At 50.7% G+C, this 17,115-nt stretch overlaps 1 protein-coding gene across 1 annotated transcript in view; it reads left to right on the top strand.

Annotated features, from left to right (window-relative positions):
* Positions 1-17,115, top strand: part of LOC140191327 (growth factor receptor-bound protein 7-like) — a 77,934-nt gene that overhangs the window by 6,266 nt on the left and 54,553 nt on the right. Inside the window, exons 3-6 of the mRNA XM_072248627.1 lie at positions 4,829-4,936; positions 7,383-7,481; positions 11,478-11,558; positions 16,626-16,742. Coding sequence (XP_072104728.1) covers positions 4,829-4,936; positions 7,383-7,481; positions 11,478-11,558; positions 16,626-16,742 — 405 coding nt within the window. The remainder of the gene's footprint in view (positions 1-4,828; positions 4,937-7,382; positions 7,482-11,477; positions 11,559-16,625; positions 16,743-17,115) is intronic.

The following is a 17,115-nucleotide window of genomic DNA, read 5'->3' as shown; positions in this document are numbered from 1 at the left end:
GTTAAATAGTGATATGTAAATTATGCCAGGAAATAAGTCCAGGACCAGCCTATTGGCTCAGGGTGTCTGACCCTCCAAGGGAGGAGTTGTAAAGTTTGATGGCCACAGGCAGGAATGACTTCCTATGACGCTCTGTGCTGCATCTCGGTGGAATGAGTCTCTGGCTGAATGTACTCCTGTGCCCAACCAGTACATTATGTAGTTGATGGGAGACATTGTCCAAGATGGCATGCAACTTGGACAGCATCCTCTTTTCAGACACCACGGTCAGAGAGTCCAGTTCCGTCCCCACGACATCACTGGCCTTACGAATGAGTTTGTTGATTCTGTTGGTGTCTGCTACCCTCAGCCTGCTGCCCCAGCACACAACAGCAAACGTGATAGCACTGGCCACCGCAGACTCGTAGAACATCCTCAGCATCGTCCGGCAGATGTTAAAGGACCTCAGTCTCCTCAGGAAATAGAGACGGCTCTGACCCTTCTTGTAGACAGCCTCAGTGTTCTTTGACCAGTCCAGTTTATTGTCAATTCGTACCCCCAGGTATTTGTAATCCTCCACCATGTCCACACTGACCCCCTGGATGGAAACAGGGGTCACCGGTACCTTAGCTCTCCTCAGGTCTACCACCACCTCCTGAGCCGGACAGCTGACAGTGACTAATTCACCTAGCAACCGGTGCGTCTTTAGACTGCAGGAGGAAGGCCCCCAGGGTTCCCACAGAAGGAAGTTTGCCTGGATAGGTGGCCGGGACTGAACTCCGAATGCTGCGGAGCCGCGATACCCTCGCGGTAGCCACGCCACGGTCCTCCCCCCCCCCCCACCGAGGTGGCGGATTTACTCTGCATTTAGGACGGTGGGGGGGTGATTTTGGCTGCGGAGCACGTCCGGAGAGATGGAGAGGGTATTGTTGTGACGAGGCTGAGGCTAGACGGAGCCCAGACAGATCCGTGTGAGGTAACTGACAGTCGGATTGGACAGGAGATGAGGGAAGGGACTTTCACCAGGAGCAGAATCAGAATCCGGTTTATTATCACCGGCATGTGACGTGAAATTTGTTAACTTAGCAGCAGCAGTTCAATGCAATACACAATCTAGAAGAAAGGAAAAATAAATAAAGCTTTTTATTCAGTATACTTTATACAGTATACGTAAGTAGATTTTAAAAGTCGTGCTGAAACAGAAATACTGTATACTTAAAAAATAGTGAGGTAGTGTCCAAAGCTTCGATGTCCATTTGGGAACTGGATGGCAGAGGGGAAGAAGCTGTTCCTGAATCGTTGAGTGTGTCTCTTCAGGCTCCTGTACCTCCTCCCTGATGGCAGAGGGGAAGAAGCTGTTCCTGAATCGTTGAGTGTGTCTCTTCAGGCTCCTGTACCTCCTCCCTGATGGCAGAGGGGAAGAAGCTGTTCCTGAATCGTTGAGTGTGTCTCTTCAGGCTCCTGTACCTCCTCCCTGATGGCAGAGGGGAAGAAGCTGTTCCTGAATCGTTGAGTGTGTCTCTTCAGGCTCCTGTACCTCCTCCCTGATGGCAGAGGGGAAGAAGCTGTTCCTGAATCGTTGAGTGTGTCTCTTCAGGCTCCTGTACCTCCTCCCTGATGGCAGAGGGGAAGAAGCTGTTCCTGAATCGTTGAGTGTGTCTCTTCAGGCTCCTGTACCTCCTCCCTGATGGCAGAGGGGAAGAAGCTGTTCCTGAATCGTTGAGTGTGTCTCTTCAGGCTCCTGTACCTCCTCCCTGATGGCAGAGGGGAAGAAGCTGTTCCTGAATCGTTGAGTGTGTCTCTTCAGGCTCCTGTACCTCCTCCCTGATGGCAGAGGGGAAGAAGCTGTTCCTGAATCGTTGAGTGTGTGTCTTCAGGCTCCTGTACCTCCTCCCTGATGGCAGAGGGGAAGAAGCTGTTCCTGAATCGTTGAGTGTGTCTCTTCAGGCTCCTGTACCTCCTCCCTGATGGCAGAGGGGAAGAAGCTGTTCCTGAATCGTTGAGTGTGTCTCTTCAGGCTCCTGTACCTCCTCCCTGATGGCAGAGGGGAAGAAGCTGTTCCTGAATCGTTGAGTGTGTCTCTTCAGGCTCCTGTACCTCCTCCCTGATGGCAGAGGGGAAGAAGCTGTTCCTGAATCGTTGAGTGTGTGTCTTCAGGCTCCTGTACCTCCTCTCTGATGGCAGAGGGGAAGAAGCTGTTCCTGAATCGCTGAGTGTGTGTCTTAAGGCTCCTGTACCTCCTCCCTGATGGCAGAGGGGAAGAAGCTGTTCCTGAATCGTTGAGTGTGTGTCTTCAGGCTCCTGTACCTCCTCCCTGACGGCAGAGGGGAAGAAGCTGTTCCTGAATCGCTGAGTGTGTGTCTTCAGGCTCCTGTACCTCCTCCCTGACGGCAGAGGGGAAGAAGCTGTTCCTGAATCGCTGAGTGTGTGTCTTCAGGCTCCTGTACCTCCTCCCGGATGGCAGAGGGGAAGAAGCTGTTCCTGAATCGTTGAGTGTGTGTCTTCAGGCTCCTGTATCTCCTCCCTGATGGCAGAGGGGAAGAAGCTGTTCCTGAATCGCTGAGTGTGTGTCTTCAGGCTCCTGTACCTCCTCCCTGATGGCAGAGGGGAAGAAGCTGTTCCTGAATCGCTGAGTGTGTACTGTATGGTTATATGTATTCACAAGGCCAGACGCGTGGCGTCCAAAAGTCAGTTTCAGGCATTATGTGCCGACTATAAACGCCTCTGTTGATTCACAAGCAACAGCAATTGATAAATGTAATATGGAAGTGACGCTCACAACACGCTGGAGGAATTCAGTGGGTCGGGCAGCAATATAGCAGTGAACTGTGACAGTGTCAACAGCGTCAGAGACAACCCGGCCGACACAGAGTATAAACAAACAAACCAGCAGAGCATCCGACCCACAGCGCACAACGTCAATCACGCACAATGACCACTGCTATTCGCATTACACAGACAGACAATGCCAAAAGATACACCGTTATTAAAGTCAAATAAGGCAAACAACAGATGCAAGGCTTTACCAGGAGCTGGACAAATCGTACTCTGACCATGCAATACCTGAATTAATTCGGCTACTGAATTTAAAACAAAAATCAACAGAATCACCGCTTGGAAGTCCATGCAATACCAGTAGGCTTAATAGCAGTAAATGTAATAGTTTAGGATTTGCAGGAAACATAAGAACTATGGGGTATCCACCACAAAATAATAATAATAATCAGCATTAGTCTTGGCCCAAATTAAAAAAAGAATCAACTGCACTCCCCTTTGATGTTTTCAGAGAAGCACAATCCGTCTGTTTTTGTGATTGGTGGCGAAAACATCAATGGTTTTCTGGATGTCAAGTGCTTTGGTCCTCCGGCTGTTTATGGCCGACAGAGCCAAGTTGCTGTTCCGAGCATCGCCGCTGCTATTCCTCAGGTAGTTTTTGAGGCGTCTGAGGCAAGAGAACCTCCTTTCACATGAGGTAGAGTCAGTGATATGCAGATTAGTTTGTATAAATCAATAAATGCATCGCGGTAGGGTCTCATTAGAGCTAGAATTTCCACTGTGTCATTCACTGTCTGTCCTTGCTAGAGACTGAACCACAGCTCCCATATACTCTCGATTTTCTTGGACAATCTTTGCATGTCCTTTATCAAGCATATTTCCCAATCTTGAACTGTCTTGTTTTCTCAATCTGAATTCGGCCCATGACTCCATAGCAAACTTCTGAGCTGCACTTACATAGAAACATAGAAAATAGGTGCAGGAGTAGGCCATTCGGCCCTTCGAGCCTGCACCGCCATTCAGTATGATCATGGCTGATCATCCAACTCAGAACCCTGTACCTGTCTTCCCTCCATACCCCCTGATCCCTTTAGCCACAAGGGCCACATCTAACTCCCTCTTAAATATAGCCAATCAACTGGCCTCAACTGTTTCCTGTGGCAGAGAATTCCACAGATTCACCACTCTCTGTGTGAAGAAGTTTTTCCTCATCTCGGTCCTAAAAGGTTTCTCCTTTATCCTCAAACTGTGACCCCTCGTTCTGGACCTCCCCAACATCGGGAACAATCTTCCTGCATCTAGCCTGTCCAATCCCTTTAGGATTTTATACGTTTCAATCAGATCTCCCCTCAATCTTCTAAATTCCAACGAGTATAAGCCTAGTCGATCCAGTCTTTCATCATATGAAAGTCCTGCCATCCCAGGAATCAATCTGGTGAACCTTCTTTGTACTCCCTCTATGGCAAGGATGTCTTTCCTCAGATTAGGGGACCAAAACTGCACACAATACTCCAGGTGTGGTCTCACCAAGGCCTTGTACAACTGCAGTAGTACCTCCCTGCTCCTGTACTCGAATCCTCTCGCTATAAACGCCAGCATACCATTCGCCTTTTTCACCCCAGCCATTATCAATACTCTTCAGAGATTGTCTGCCTGGCGTCAGTGGTCACATCACCAGGACTTGTGATCTGCACCGGCTGCTCATACGACCGTCCACCACCTGCTCCCATGGTTTCCCGTGACCCTGATTGGGGGGACTGAGCAGGTGCCACACCTTGCCCAAGGGTGACCTGCAGTCTAGCGGAGGGAAGGAGCGCCTCACACCTCCTTTGATAGAGACGTATGTCCACCCCAATACCCATGGAAAGACATTGGGAGAGAGAAAAATAGATGAGATATGAAGCCGGGAGATGTCGAGAAAGAGCCTGGAAGATGTGAGCCAGGGATTGGGACTAGGCAGAGTAACAATCCAGCACAGACTAGATGGGCCAAATAGCCTGATTCAACACTGTCGTGCTCCCTGACTCCACGAGCAGGTTCCATTCTGAATTTGACCCGTTCTTCTCTCCAACAGGAACCAAGACACCTTCAGTACTTTGCAGACACGAACGAGAGCCACATTTACACAGTCACAAACAGAAAGAGATATAATTCACCCACAGAGTTCGGCTTCTGTGTGAAGGTAGGGGAGCCCAGGAACTCAGTGGCATTCGCCAGCTAGAGAGAGAGAGAGAGTGAGTGTGTGTGTGTGTGTGTGTGTGTGTGTGTGTGTGTGTGTGTGTAAGAGGGTGTGTGTTTGTGTGTCTGTGTCTGCATGTGTGTCTCTGTGTTTGTGTGTGTATTTGTGAGTGTGTGTGTATCTGTGTGTGAGTGTGTGTGAGCAAGTGTGTGCATGTGTATGTGTGTATTTGTGAGTGTGTGTGTGAGTGTGTGTGTGAGTATGTGTGTGTGTCTGTGTGAGTCTGTGTCTGTGTGCGTGAGTGTGTGTATGTCTGTGTGTTGTGTCTGTGTGCGTGAGTGTGTGTGTATGTCTGTGTCTGTGTGTGAGTGTGTGTGTGTCTTGTGCATGAGTGTGTGTGTGTGTGTCTATGAGTGTGAGTGTGTGTGTGTCTTGTGCATGTGTGTGTGTGTCTGTGTGTGTGTGTATATGTGTGTGAGTGTGTGTGTGTGTGTGTCTGTGTGAGTCTGTGTCTGTGTGTGTATGTGTGTGTATGTCTGTGTGTTGTGTCTGTGTGCGTGAGTGTGTGTGTGTGTCTATGTCTGTGTGTGAGTGTGTGTGTGTCTTGTGCGTGAGTGTGTGTGTGTGCGTCTATGAGTGTGAGTGTGTGTGTGTCTTGTGCATGTGTGTGTGTATGTGTCTATGTGTGTGAGTGTGAGTGTGTGTGTGTGTCTGTGTGAGTCTGTGTCTGTGTGTGTATGTGTGGTATGTCTGTGTGTTGTGTCTGTGTGCGTGAGTGTGTGTGTGTGTGTCTGAGTGTGAGTGTGTGTGTGTCTTGTGCATGTGTGTGTGTGTGTGTGTGTGTGTGTGTGTGTGTGTGTGTGTGTATACGTGTCACTGACAGGCTGTGACCACCAGGTGGCAGTACATACCACGGAAGTCAGGGACCACTCTGCCCCGGGAGCCCAGGTGAGCTTCCACAGAGAAACGCCCCTGATCATGGCGTTGGGTGGGTGGGGGGAACAAATCGGCTCTGGAGGACCAGAGAGGCCCATAATGGCTGAAACAAACATACGGAGCAGGAGTCCGTCACTCAGAGCCCCCAGGTGATGAGAAAACCCCACCCCGAATTCCTAGTGACCCTCCACACGTCTGACTGATTGTGACCCCCTGGCTCTGCATTAACAAAATTCACAACCCCTGGAGGTACGGGGCTCCGAGACCTGGGAGAAAAATTATGCTCAACCCCGTGCTGAAGGGGCACGGCTCATTTTTAACCCTTCACCCCCGAGTTTCAGACCTTTGCCCAGTCCACGTCCACGCGGCCGAATCCCACCAGGACACTTCAGTCCATCGTCTCTGACACCTCACAGTCCCGCGGAGACAGGACCATCCTGTCGGACATCTGCTCACCGGACAATGCGTCCGTTCCAGCGGTCAGTCACATACCCTGCTTCCCGAGATTCCACACAGTCCCTCAGGAAAAGGGAGACCAGCCCGGCGCATCAAAGCTCGTCACAGTGCACTTGGGGTTGAAATTACAATCCCCCAGCACCCTGTGTCACTGACTGTATCCCCAATGACAATAACCCAGCTCCCTCACACCGTCCCTCAGTGACCCCTCTCCCCCATCGTCCTGTTACTGACTGTATCCCCACTGCCGTTAATCCAACTCCCTCACACCGTCCCTCAGTGACCCCTCTCCCCCATCGCCCTGTGTCACTGACTGTAATCCCCACTGACGTTAATCCAGCTCCCTCACACCGTCCCTCAGTGACCCCTCTCCCCCATCGTCCTGTGTCACTGACTGTATCCCCACTTACGTTAACCCAGCCCCCTCACACCGTCCCTCAGTGACCCCTCTCCCCCATCGTCCTGTGTCACTGACTGTATCCCCACTTACGTTAACCCAGCCCCCTCACACCGTCCCTCAGTGACCCCTCTCCCCCATTGTCCTGTGTTACTGACTGTATCCATGCTGACGTTAATCCAGCTCCCTCACACCATCCCTCAGTGACCCCTCTCCCCAGCGTCCTGTGTCACTGACTGTATCCCCACTGACGTTAATCCGGCTCCCTCACACTGTCCCTCAGTGACCCCTCTCCCCCATTGTCCTGTGTTACTGACTGTATCCCCACTGACGTTAATCCAGCTCCCTCACACCCTCCCTCAGTGACCCCTCTCCCCAGCGTCCTGTGTCACTGACTATGTCCCCACTGCCGTTAATCCAGCTCCCTCACACCGTCCCTCAGTGACCCCTCTCCCCCATCGTCCTGTGTCACTGACTGTATCCCCACTGACGTTAATCCAGCTCCCTCACACTGTCCCTCAGTGACCCCTCTCCCCCATCGCCCTGTATCACTGACTATGTCCCCACTGACGTTAATCCAGCCCCCTCACACCGTCCCTCAGTGACCCCTCTCCCCGTGTCACTGACTGTATCCCCACTGACGTTACTCGCTACCCCCAGGTTCCTGGGCGGAGGTGCGATCGGGGAGAGCTGTGTTTGCTCTGCGCTGACGATGAACAGACCCGTACCTGCTGGATGACGGCTTTCCGATTACTCAAGGTGAGACTGTATGTCGCCGATAGGGCGGGGATCTGGCCCCTGGGCGTGGGCATGGACGGGTGGGGAATGTGCTGTGAAAGTTTGTGGGAAGGGTCCATTATACCATCAGACACAGGAGCAGAACCGGGCCACTCGGCCCATCGAATCACCTCCCTCATTATTTATTATCCCTCTCAAACCCTGTTCTCCTGCCTTCTCCCTGTAACCTTTGACACCCTGACTGATCAAGAACCTATCAACCTCTGCTTTAAGTATGACTTGGCCTCCACAGCCACCTGTGGCAATGAATTCCACAGATTCACCACCCTCTGGCTGAAGAAATTCCTCCTCATCTCTGTTCTAAATGGACGTCCCTCTATCCTGAGGCTCTGCCCTCTGGTCCCAGACTCCCCCCACTACAGGAAACATCCTCTCCGCATCCACTCTATCTGTGTCATAAGACCATAAGAGAAAGTAGCAGAATTCGGCCATTTGGCCCATCGAGTCTGCTCCGCCATTTTATCATGAGCTGATCCATTCTCCCATTTAGTCCCACTCCCCCACCTTCTCACCATAACCTTTGATGCCCTGGCTACTCAGATACCTATCAATCTCTGCCTTAAATACACCCAATGACTTGGCCTCCAATACTGCCCATGGAAACAAATTCCATAGATTCACCACCCTCTGACTAAAAAATTTTTTCGTATTTCTGTTCTGAATGGGCGCCCTTCAATCCTTAAGTCATGCCCTCTCGTACTAGACTCCCCCATCATGGGAAACAACTTTGCCACATCCACTCTGTCCATGCCTTTCAACATTCAAAATGTTTCTATGAGGTCTCCCCTCATTCTTCTAAACTCCAAGGAATACAGTCCAAAAGCGGACAAACGTTCCTCATATGTTAACCCTCTCATTCCCGGAATCATTCCAGTGAATCTTCTCTGTACCCTCTCCAACATCAGCACATCCTTTCTTAAATAAGGAGACCAAAACTGCCCACAGTACTCCAAGTGAAGTCTCACCAGCGCCTTATAGAGCCTCAACATCACATCCCTGCTCCTATACTCTATTCCTCTAGAAATGAATGCCAACATTGCATTCGCCTTCTTCACCACCGACTCAACCTGGAGGTTAACTTAACTTTAAGGGAACCCTGCACAAGACTCCCAAGTCCCGTTGCATCTCAGAACTTTGAATTCTTTCCCCATTTAAATAATAGTCTGCCCGTTTATTTCTTCTGCCAAAGTGCATAACCATACACTTTACAACATTGTATTTCATTTACCACTTCTCTGCCCATTCTTCCAATCTATCCAAGTCTCTCTGCAGACTCTCCGTTTCCTCAGCACTACCGGCCCCTCCACCTATCTTCGTATCGTCAGCAAACTTAGCCACAAAGCCATCTATTCCATAATCCAGATTGTTGATGTACAATGTAAAAAGAAGCGGCCCCAACACCGTCCCCTGTGGAACACCACTGGTAACTGGCAGCCAATCAGAATAAGATCCCTTTATTCCCACTCTCTGTTTCCTGCCAATCAGCCAACGCTCTATCCACGTATGTAACTTTCCCGTAATTCCATGCGCTCTTATCTTGTTAAGTAGCCTCATGTGTGGAACCTTGTCAAAGACCTTCTGAAAATCCAAATATACAACATCCACTGCATCTGCCTTGTCTAGCCTACTGGTAATTTCCTCAAAAAATTGCAATAGGTTTGTCAGGCAGGATTTTCCTTTAAGGAATCCATGCTGAGTTCTGCCTATCTTGTCATATGCCTCCAGGTACTCTGTAACCTCATCCTTGACAATCGACTCCAACAACTTCCCAACCACAGATGTCAAGCGAACAGGTCTATAATTTCCTTTTTGCTTCGTTGCCCCCTTCTTAAATAGCGGAGTGACATTTGCAATCTTCCAGTCCTCCAGAACCATGCCAGAATCTATCGACTTTTGAAAGATCATCGCTATGCCTCCGCAATCTCCACAGCTACTTCCTTCAGAACACGAGGGTGCGTTCCATCTGGTCCAGGAGATTTATCTACCTTTAGACTATTCAGCTTCCTGAGTACTTTCTCTGTCGTAATTGTGACTGCGCACACTTCTCTTCTCTGCCACCCTTGAGTGTCTGGTATACTGCTGATGTTTTCCTCAGTGAAGACTCATGCAAAATACTCATTCAGTTCCTCTGCCATTTCCTCATCTCCCATTACAATTTCTCCAGCATCATTTTCTATCGGTCCTATATCTACTCGCACCTGTCTTTTACTCTTTATATACTTGAAAGAGCTTTTAGTATCTCTTTGATATTATTTGCTAGCTTCCTTTCATAGTTCATCTTTTCCCTCATAATGACCTTCTTAGTTTCCTTTTCTAAGGTTTTAAAAACTTCCCAATCCTCTGTCTTCCCACTAATTTTTGCTTCCTTGTATGCCCTCTCCTTTGCTTTAACTTTGGCTTTGACTTCTCTTGTCAGCCACGGTTGCATCCATTTTCCATTTGAAAATTTCTTCTTTTTTGGAATATACCTGTCTTGCACATTCCTCATTTCTCGCATAAACTCCAGCCACTGCTGCTCTGCTGTCTTTCCCACCAGTGTCCCTTTCCAGTCAACTTTGGCCAGTTCCTCTCTGATGCCACTGTAATTTCCTTTACTCCACTGAAATACCGACACATCAGATTTCGGCTTCTCTTTTTCAAATTTCACAGTGAACACAATAATGTTATGATCACTGCCTCCTAAGGGTTCCTTCACCTCAATCTCTCTAATCACCTCCGGTTCATTACACAATATCCAATCCAGTACAGCCGATCCCCTAGTGGGCTCAAAAACAAGCTGTTCTAAAAAGCCATCTCGCAGACATTCTACAAATTCCCTCTTGAGATCCAGTGCCGACCTAATTTTCCCAATCCACTCGCATGTTAAAATCCCCCACAATTATCATAACACTGCCCTTCTGACAAGCCTTTTCTATTTCCTGTTGTAATTTGTCCTCTGGTCCTAGACTCCCCCACTATAGGAAACATCCTCTCCACATCCACTCTATCTGTGTCCTCTGGTCCTAGACTCCCCCCACTATAGGAAACATCCTCTCCACATCCACTCTATCTGTGTCCTCTGGACCGAGACTCCCCCACTATAGGAAACATCCTCTCCACATCCACTCTATCTGTGTCCTCTGGCCCTAGACTCCCCCACTATAGGGAACATCCTCTCCACATCCACTCTATCTGTGTCCTCTGGTCCTAGACTCCCCCAGTATAGGAAACATCCTCTCCACATCCACTCTATCTGTGCCCTCTGGTCCTAGACTCCCCCACTATAGGAAACATCCTCTCCACATCCACTCACATCATCATGATTATGTGCCATGTCATATGACATGGGCGATCATGGTCTTTCCATGACCATGAATGTTCTACAGAAGCGGTTTGCCATCGTGTTCTTCTGGGCAGTGACTTTACAAGACAGGTGACCCCAGCCATTATCAATAACTCTTTAGAGATTGTCTGCCTGGCGTCAGTGGTCGCATCACCAGGACTTGTGATCTGCACCGGCTGCTCATACGACCATCCACCACCTAACCCCACGATTTCACCTGACCCTGATCGGGGGTGGGGGGCTAAGCAGGTGCCACACCTTGCCCGAGGGTGACCTGCAGGCTAGTGGAGGGAAGAAGCACCTCACGCCTCCTTTGGTAGGGACCTATCTCCGCCTTGCCACCCTAAATCCACTCCCTTGAGACCTTTGGAGGGTCAGAGGGAACTGGAAGAGTGGGGAAGTTTGGGAGAGTGGTGGAGGAGATTGCTGAGAAGGCCTGGGGGGAAGGTGGTTCGTTTGGGAGGGGAGAGGAGGGCAGATGGGTGGAGAACGGTGGTGGGCAGACCCAGGCACGGAGCCGAGTCTCAGGGGAAGGGGCAGGTCCGTGTCAGCAGATCCGTTCCGGAGCCGGGGGGGGGGCAGCAGGTGGCGGTGGTGTTTCTCAACCTGGCATCCCCTCTCTCTGTCTCTCCCAGCTGGGTCCACAGCTCCGCCTCAACTTCCAGCGGACACAGCAGCGGGAGAGCCGGAGGTCCTGGAACGGGGCGGTTGGGTCGGTGAGTCAGCATGCGCTCGCGCGGTCCCCGCACCCAGCCGCACGCTCCCCAGCCTGATTTCCCGTCGCGGCCGCGCACACACACGCCCTCTGAACCGGGAGGCATCCTGGTGGACCTCTTCCGCACCCCCACCCCCGCTCTCCGAAGCCCCAGCACCATTCCCGTCGCGGGGCAACCACAACAGTACGCAATGCTCCAGACATGGCCACGACAAAGTTTTATCAAGTTGAAACATAACTCTCTGACTTTTGAACTCAACGAATAAAAGCAAGCCTCCATAAGCCTTGACATGAGGAAATCTGCAGATGCTGGAATTTCAGGCAACACACATCAAAGTTGCTGGTGAATGCAGCAGGCCTGGCAGCATCTCTAGGAAGAGGTACAGTCGACGTTTCGGGCTGAGACCCTTCGTCAGGACTAACTGAAGGAAGAGTTAGTAAGAGATTTGAAAGTGGGAGGGGGAGGGGGAGATCCGAAATGATAGGAGAAGACAGGAGGGGGAGGGATGGAGCCAAGAGCTGGACAGGTGATTGGCAAAGGGGATATGAGGGGATCATGGGACAGGAGGCCCAGGGAGAAGGAAAAGGGGGAGGGAACCCAGAGGACGGGCAAGGGGTATAGTGAGAGGGACAGAGGGAGAAAAAGGAGAGAGAGAAAAAGAATGTGTGTATATGAATAAATAACAGACGGGGTACGAGGGGGAGCTGGGGCCTTAGCGGAAGTTAGAGAAGTCAATGTTCATGCCATCAGGTTGGAGGCTACCCAGACCGAATATAAGGTGTTGTTCCTCCCACCTGAGTGTGGCTTCATCTTTATAGTAGAGGAGGCCGTGGATTAGACATATCAGAAGGGGAATGGGATGTGGAATTAAAATGTGTGGCCACTGGGAGATCCATAAGCCTTCTTAACCATCCTATCGTCTGGTGTAGTCACTTTCAAAGAACTATGAACTTGGATCCCAAGATCTCTCTGCGTAGCAGCACTGTTCAGGATCTTGCCCTTAACAGAGTGCTGTCTCCCTGCACTTGCCCTGCCAAGGTGCAACGCCTCGCATTTTCCTGGGTTAAACTGCACCTGCCATTTATCTGCCCATATCTCCATCTGATCCATACCGTGCCGTACTCTTCGCCAGTCTTCCCCACCGTCCACAACCCCACCAATCTTCAAATCGGCTGCAAGCTGACAGTACCAACCCACCCACCCATCCGCCCCAGTGTAGTCCATCTGGTGCAGAATTCAAGTGGGCACGATGGACGCTGGGATCTGTCAGATCAGAAGGAACACGGAGGTCGGGCAATGTCTGTGGTGGGAGGTGAAATCGTCAGTGTTTCAGCTTCGAGGCCCCTCATCTGGGCCATGTAGCTGTTCCATCCTAAAATGTCTTCAGTTCCACCCCCCCCCGCACCCCCCGCCATTGGATCCTGGTGTTTCTTTTTCCTCTTACGCTCCAGAAGTTCACGAATCAGGGAAGAGAGGCACAAAAGGTTCAATATCACCAGCCCATGCCGTGAAGTTCGTTAACTTCATGGCAGCCGTACATCATAATATAGAGAAAAACTGAGTTACAGTGAGTATATGTACCCCGTGTTAAATAGTTAAGTTAAAATAAGTAGAAAGTAAACAGAAAAGAAAAAGTAGTGAGGTATTGTTCACGGGTTCAACGTCCATTCAGAAATCAGATGGCAGAGGGGAAGAAGCTGTTCCTGAATCGTTGAGTGTGTGTCTTCAGGCTCCTGTACCTCCTCCCTGATGGCAGAGGGGAAGAAGCTGTTCCTGAATCGTTGAGTGTGTGTCTTCAGGCTCCTGTACCTCCTCCCTGATGGCAGAGGGGAAGAAGCTGTTCCTGAATCGCTGAGTGTGTGTCTTCAGGCTCCTGTACCTCCTCCCTGATGGCAGAGGGGAAGGAGCTGTTCCTGAATCGTTGAGTGTGTGTCTTCAGGCTCCTGTACCTCCTCCCTGATGGCAGAGGGGAAGAAGCTGTTCCTGAATCGCTGAGTGTGTGTCTTCAGGCTCCTGTACCTCCTCCCTGATGGCAGAGGGGAAGAAGCTGTTCCTGAATCGTTGAGTGTGTGTCTTCAGGCTCCTGTACCTCCTCCCTGATGGCAGAGGGGAAGAAGCTGTTCCTGAATCGTTGAGTGTGTGTCTTCAGGCTCCTGTACCTCCTCCCTGATGGCAGAGGGGAAGAAGCTGTTCCCGAATCGTTGAGCCTGTGTCTTCAGGCTCCTGTACCTCCTCCCTGTTGGCAGAGGGGAAGAAGCTGTTCCTGAATCGCTGAGTGTGTGTCTTCAGGCTCCTGTACCTCCTCCCTGATGGCAGAGGGGAAGGAGCTGTTCCTGAATCGCTGAGTGTGTGTCTTCAGGCTCCTGTACCTCCTCCCTGATGGCAGAGGGGAAGGAGCTGTTCCTGAATCGCTGAGTGTGTGTCTTCAGGCTCCTGTACCTCCTCCCTGAGGGTACCAATGAGAAGAAGTCATACCCTGGGTGATGAGTGTCCTTAATAATGGATGCCGCCTTCTGAGGCATCTCTCCTTGAAGATGTCCTGGGTACGACAGAGGCTGGTGCCCGTGATGGAGCTGACTGAGTTTATATCTCTCAGCGGCTGACTTCGATCTTGTACAGTGACTTCCCACCAACCTCCCCCCATACCAGACCTGGGTACTTTGTAGGCTATTACCCAAGATGGAGCTGACTAGATTTACAACCCTCTGCAGCTGACTTTGATCCTGTGCAGTAGCCCCTCCATACCAGACAGTGATACAGCCTGTCAGAATGCTGTCCACGGTACAACTATAGAAGTTTTTGAATGTATTTGTTGACATGCCAAATCTCTTCAAACTCCTAATGAATTATAGCCCCTGTCTTGCCTTCTTTATAACTGCATCAATATGTTGGGACCAGGTTAGATCCTCAGACACCCAGTTACTTGAAGCTGCTCACTCTCTCCACTTCTGATCCCTCTATGAGGATTGGTATGTGTTCCCTCGTCTTACCCTTCCTGAAGTCCACAATCAGCTCTTCCGTCTTACTGACGTTGAGTGCCAGGCTGTTGCTGTGGCACCATTCCACTAGCTGGCATAACTCACTCCTGTACGCCCTCTCGTCACCACCTGAGATCAGTGGTTGTATCGTCAGCAAATTTATAGATGGCATTTGAGCTGTCCATACCCACACAGTCACGGGTATAGAGAGAGTAGAGCAGTGGGCTAAGCACACACCCCTGAGGTGATAACATTTCTTTGATAACAATTAACCTCTGAACTCAACTGTCCAGCTCTTGGCTCCATCCCTTCCCCTCTTGTCTTCTCCTATCACTTCGGATCTCCCCCTCTCTCCTCCCACTTTCAAATCTCTTCTTTCAGTTAGTCCCGACGAAGGGTCTCAGCCCGAAACGTCGACTGTACCTCTTTCTAGAGATGCTGCCTGGCCTGCTGCGTTCACCAGCAACTTTGATGTGTGTTGCTTGAAATTCCAGCAGCTGCAGATTTTCTCCTGTTTCAGGAACAAACGGTCGAAGTTTCAGGCCCCGTTGGAGGGTCTCGTCCCGAAATGTCGGCTGTTTATTCCTCTCAGTAGATGCTGCCTGACCTGCTGGGTTCAAGGGTTCAAAGCAACAGCTCGCACAAAATGCTGGAGGAACTCAGCAGGCCAGGCAGCGTCTCTGGAGAAGAGTCAACAGTCGACGTTTCGGGCCGAGACCCTTCGTCAGGACTGGAGAAGAAAATGATGAGGAGTCAGGCTTAGAAGCTGGGGGGAGGGGAGGAAGAAGCACAAGGTGAAAGGTGAAACTGGGAGGGGGAGAGGTGAAGTAAAGAGCTGGGAAGTCGATTGGTGAGAGAGATACAGGGCTGGAGAAGGGGGAATCTGATCGGAGAGGACAGAGGGCCCTGGAAGGAAGGGAAGGGGGAGGAACACCAGTGGGAGGTGATGGGCAGGCAAGGAAATGAGGTGAGAGAGGGAAATGGGAGTGGGGAATAGATGAGGGTGGGGCCATTACCGGAAGTTTGAGAAATCGATGTTCATGCCATCAGGTTGGAGGCTGCCCAGGCGGAATGAAAGGTGCTGCCTTAGAGATTCAAAGTACATTTAAAATCAAAGTACATCTGCAGTATGCAGGCCTGAGATTCACCTTCACCTCAGACAGCCACAAAGCAAAGAAACAGCACAAGACCCCTTCAACCAAAAACAGCAAAACCCCCTCCCCACACCACACCTCAAAAATCCATCGTCCCATCAGCCACGGAAAGAAACACAGAACACGAAACGCTAAATCGAAAGAGCCCAGGCATAATTCAGTTCAGCGGCAGCATTGTGTGTGTGTGTGTGTGTGTGTGTGTGTGTGTAAATGTGAGTGAGTGTGTATGTTTGTGAGTGAGTGTGTGTGTGTGTTTGTGTGTGTGTGAGAGAGTGTGTGTGTGAGTGTGTGAGAGTGAGTGTGTGTGTGTGTTTGTGTGTATGTAAGTGTGTGAGTGAGTGCGTGTGAGTGTATGCGTGTCTGTCTCTGAGTGTGTGAGTGTGTCTGTGTGTGTGAGTGTGAGGTGATTGTGTGTCCATGTGTGTGAAAGTTCTGGTGTGTGTGTGAGTGAGAGTGTATCTCTGTGGTTGTGTGTGTGAGTGTGTATCTGTGTGTGTCTGTGGTGCGTGTGTGTGTGTGTGTGTGTGTGTGTGTGTGTGTGTGTGTGTGGTGTCTGTGTGTGGGTGTGAGTGTGTGTGTCTGTGGTGTCTGTGTGTGGGTGTGAGTGTGTATTTGTGTGTGTGTGTGTGTGTGTCTGTGGTGTCTGTGTGTGGGTGTGAGTGTGTATCTGTGTGTGTCTGTGCTGTGTGTGTGTCTGTGTCTGTGGTGTGTGAGTGCGTGTGTTTGAGTGTGTATCTCTGTGTGTTTGTGTGTGAGTGTGTGTCTGTGCTGTGTGAGTGTGTGTGTCTGTGTATCTGTGGTGTGTGTGTCTGTGAGTGTGTGTTTGTGTCTGAGTGTGTGTATTAGACTCACCGCCCATGCCAGCCATGACCGTGGCAAGACCGTGACAGGGTACGGTCACACTTACTGTTTCTGTCCCTTCTCCCTTGCCGCAGGGGGGTGTCTCGGAGAGCTGCCTGGTGCCAATGGACTTCTCGGGGTGCACGGGCAGGGTGATTGCGAACCCCACGGAGGCTTCGATGGTGGCCGAGGAGGAAGCTCACGCCTGGCGGGTAGGAATGTCTGCGCACTCTCACCTCCCAGCCGGGCTCCGCTCTCCCTCTGACAGGGGGTACAGCCCAATACAGCTCAGTATAGGCTCTTCGGCCCACAATGTTGTACCAACCCTTAAACATACCCCAAGATCAATCTAACCCTTCCCTCCATTTTTCTACCGTCCACGTGCCTATCTAAGGGTCCCTTAAATGTCCCTAATGCCTCTCCCATCACCCCTGGCAGGATGTTCCACATACCCACCACTCTCTGTGTTAAAAAAGACTTACCTCTGACATCTCCCTATACTTCCCTCCAATCGTCTTAAAATTACGCCCCCTTGTATTAGCCATTTCCACCCTGGGAAAAAGTCTCACCCTGTCTATATCTCTC

Source organism: Mobula birostris, chromosome X (genome assembly GCF_030028105.1).
Source record: "Mobula birostris isolate sMobBir1 chromosome X, sMobBir1.hap1, whole genome shotgun sequence".
Classification (NCBI taxonomy): Eukaryota; Metazoa; Chordata; class Chondrichthyes; order Myliobatiformes; family Myliobatidae; genus Mobula; species Mobula birostris.
This window is presented reverse-complemented; position numbering and strand designations above follow the sequence as displayed.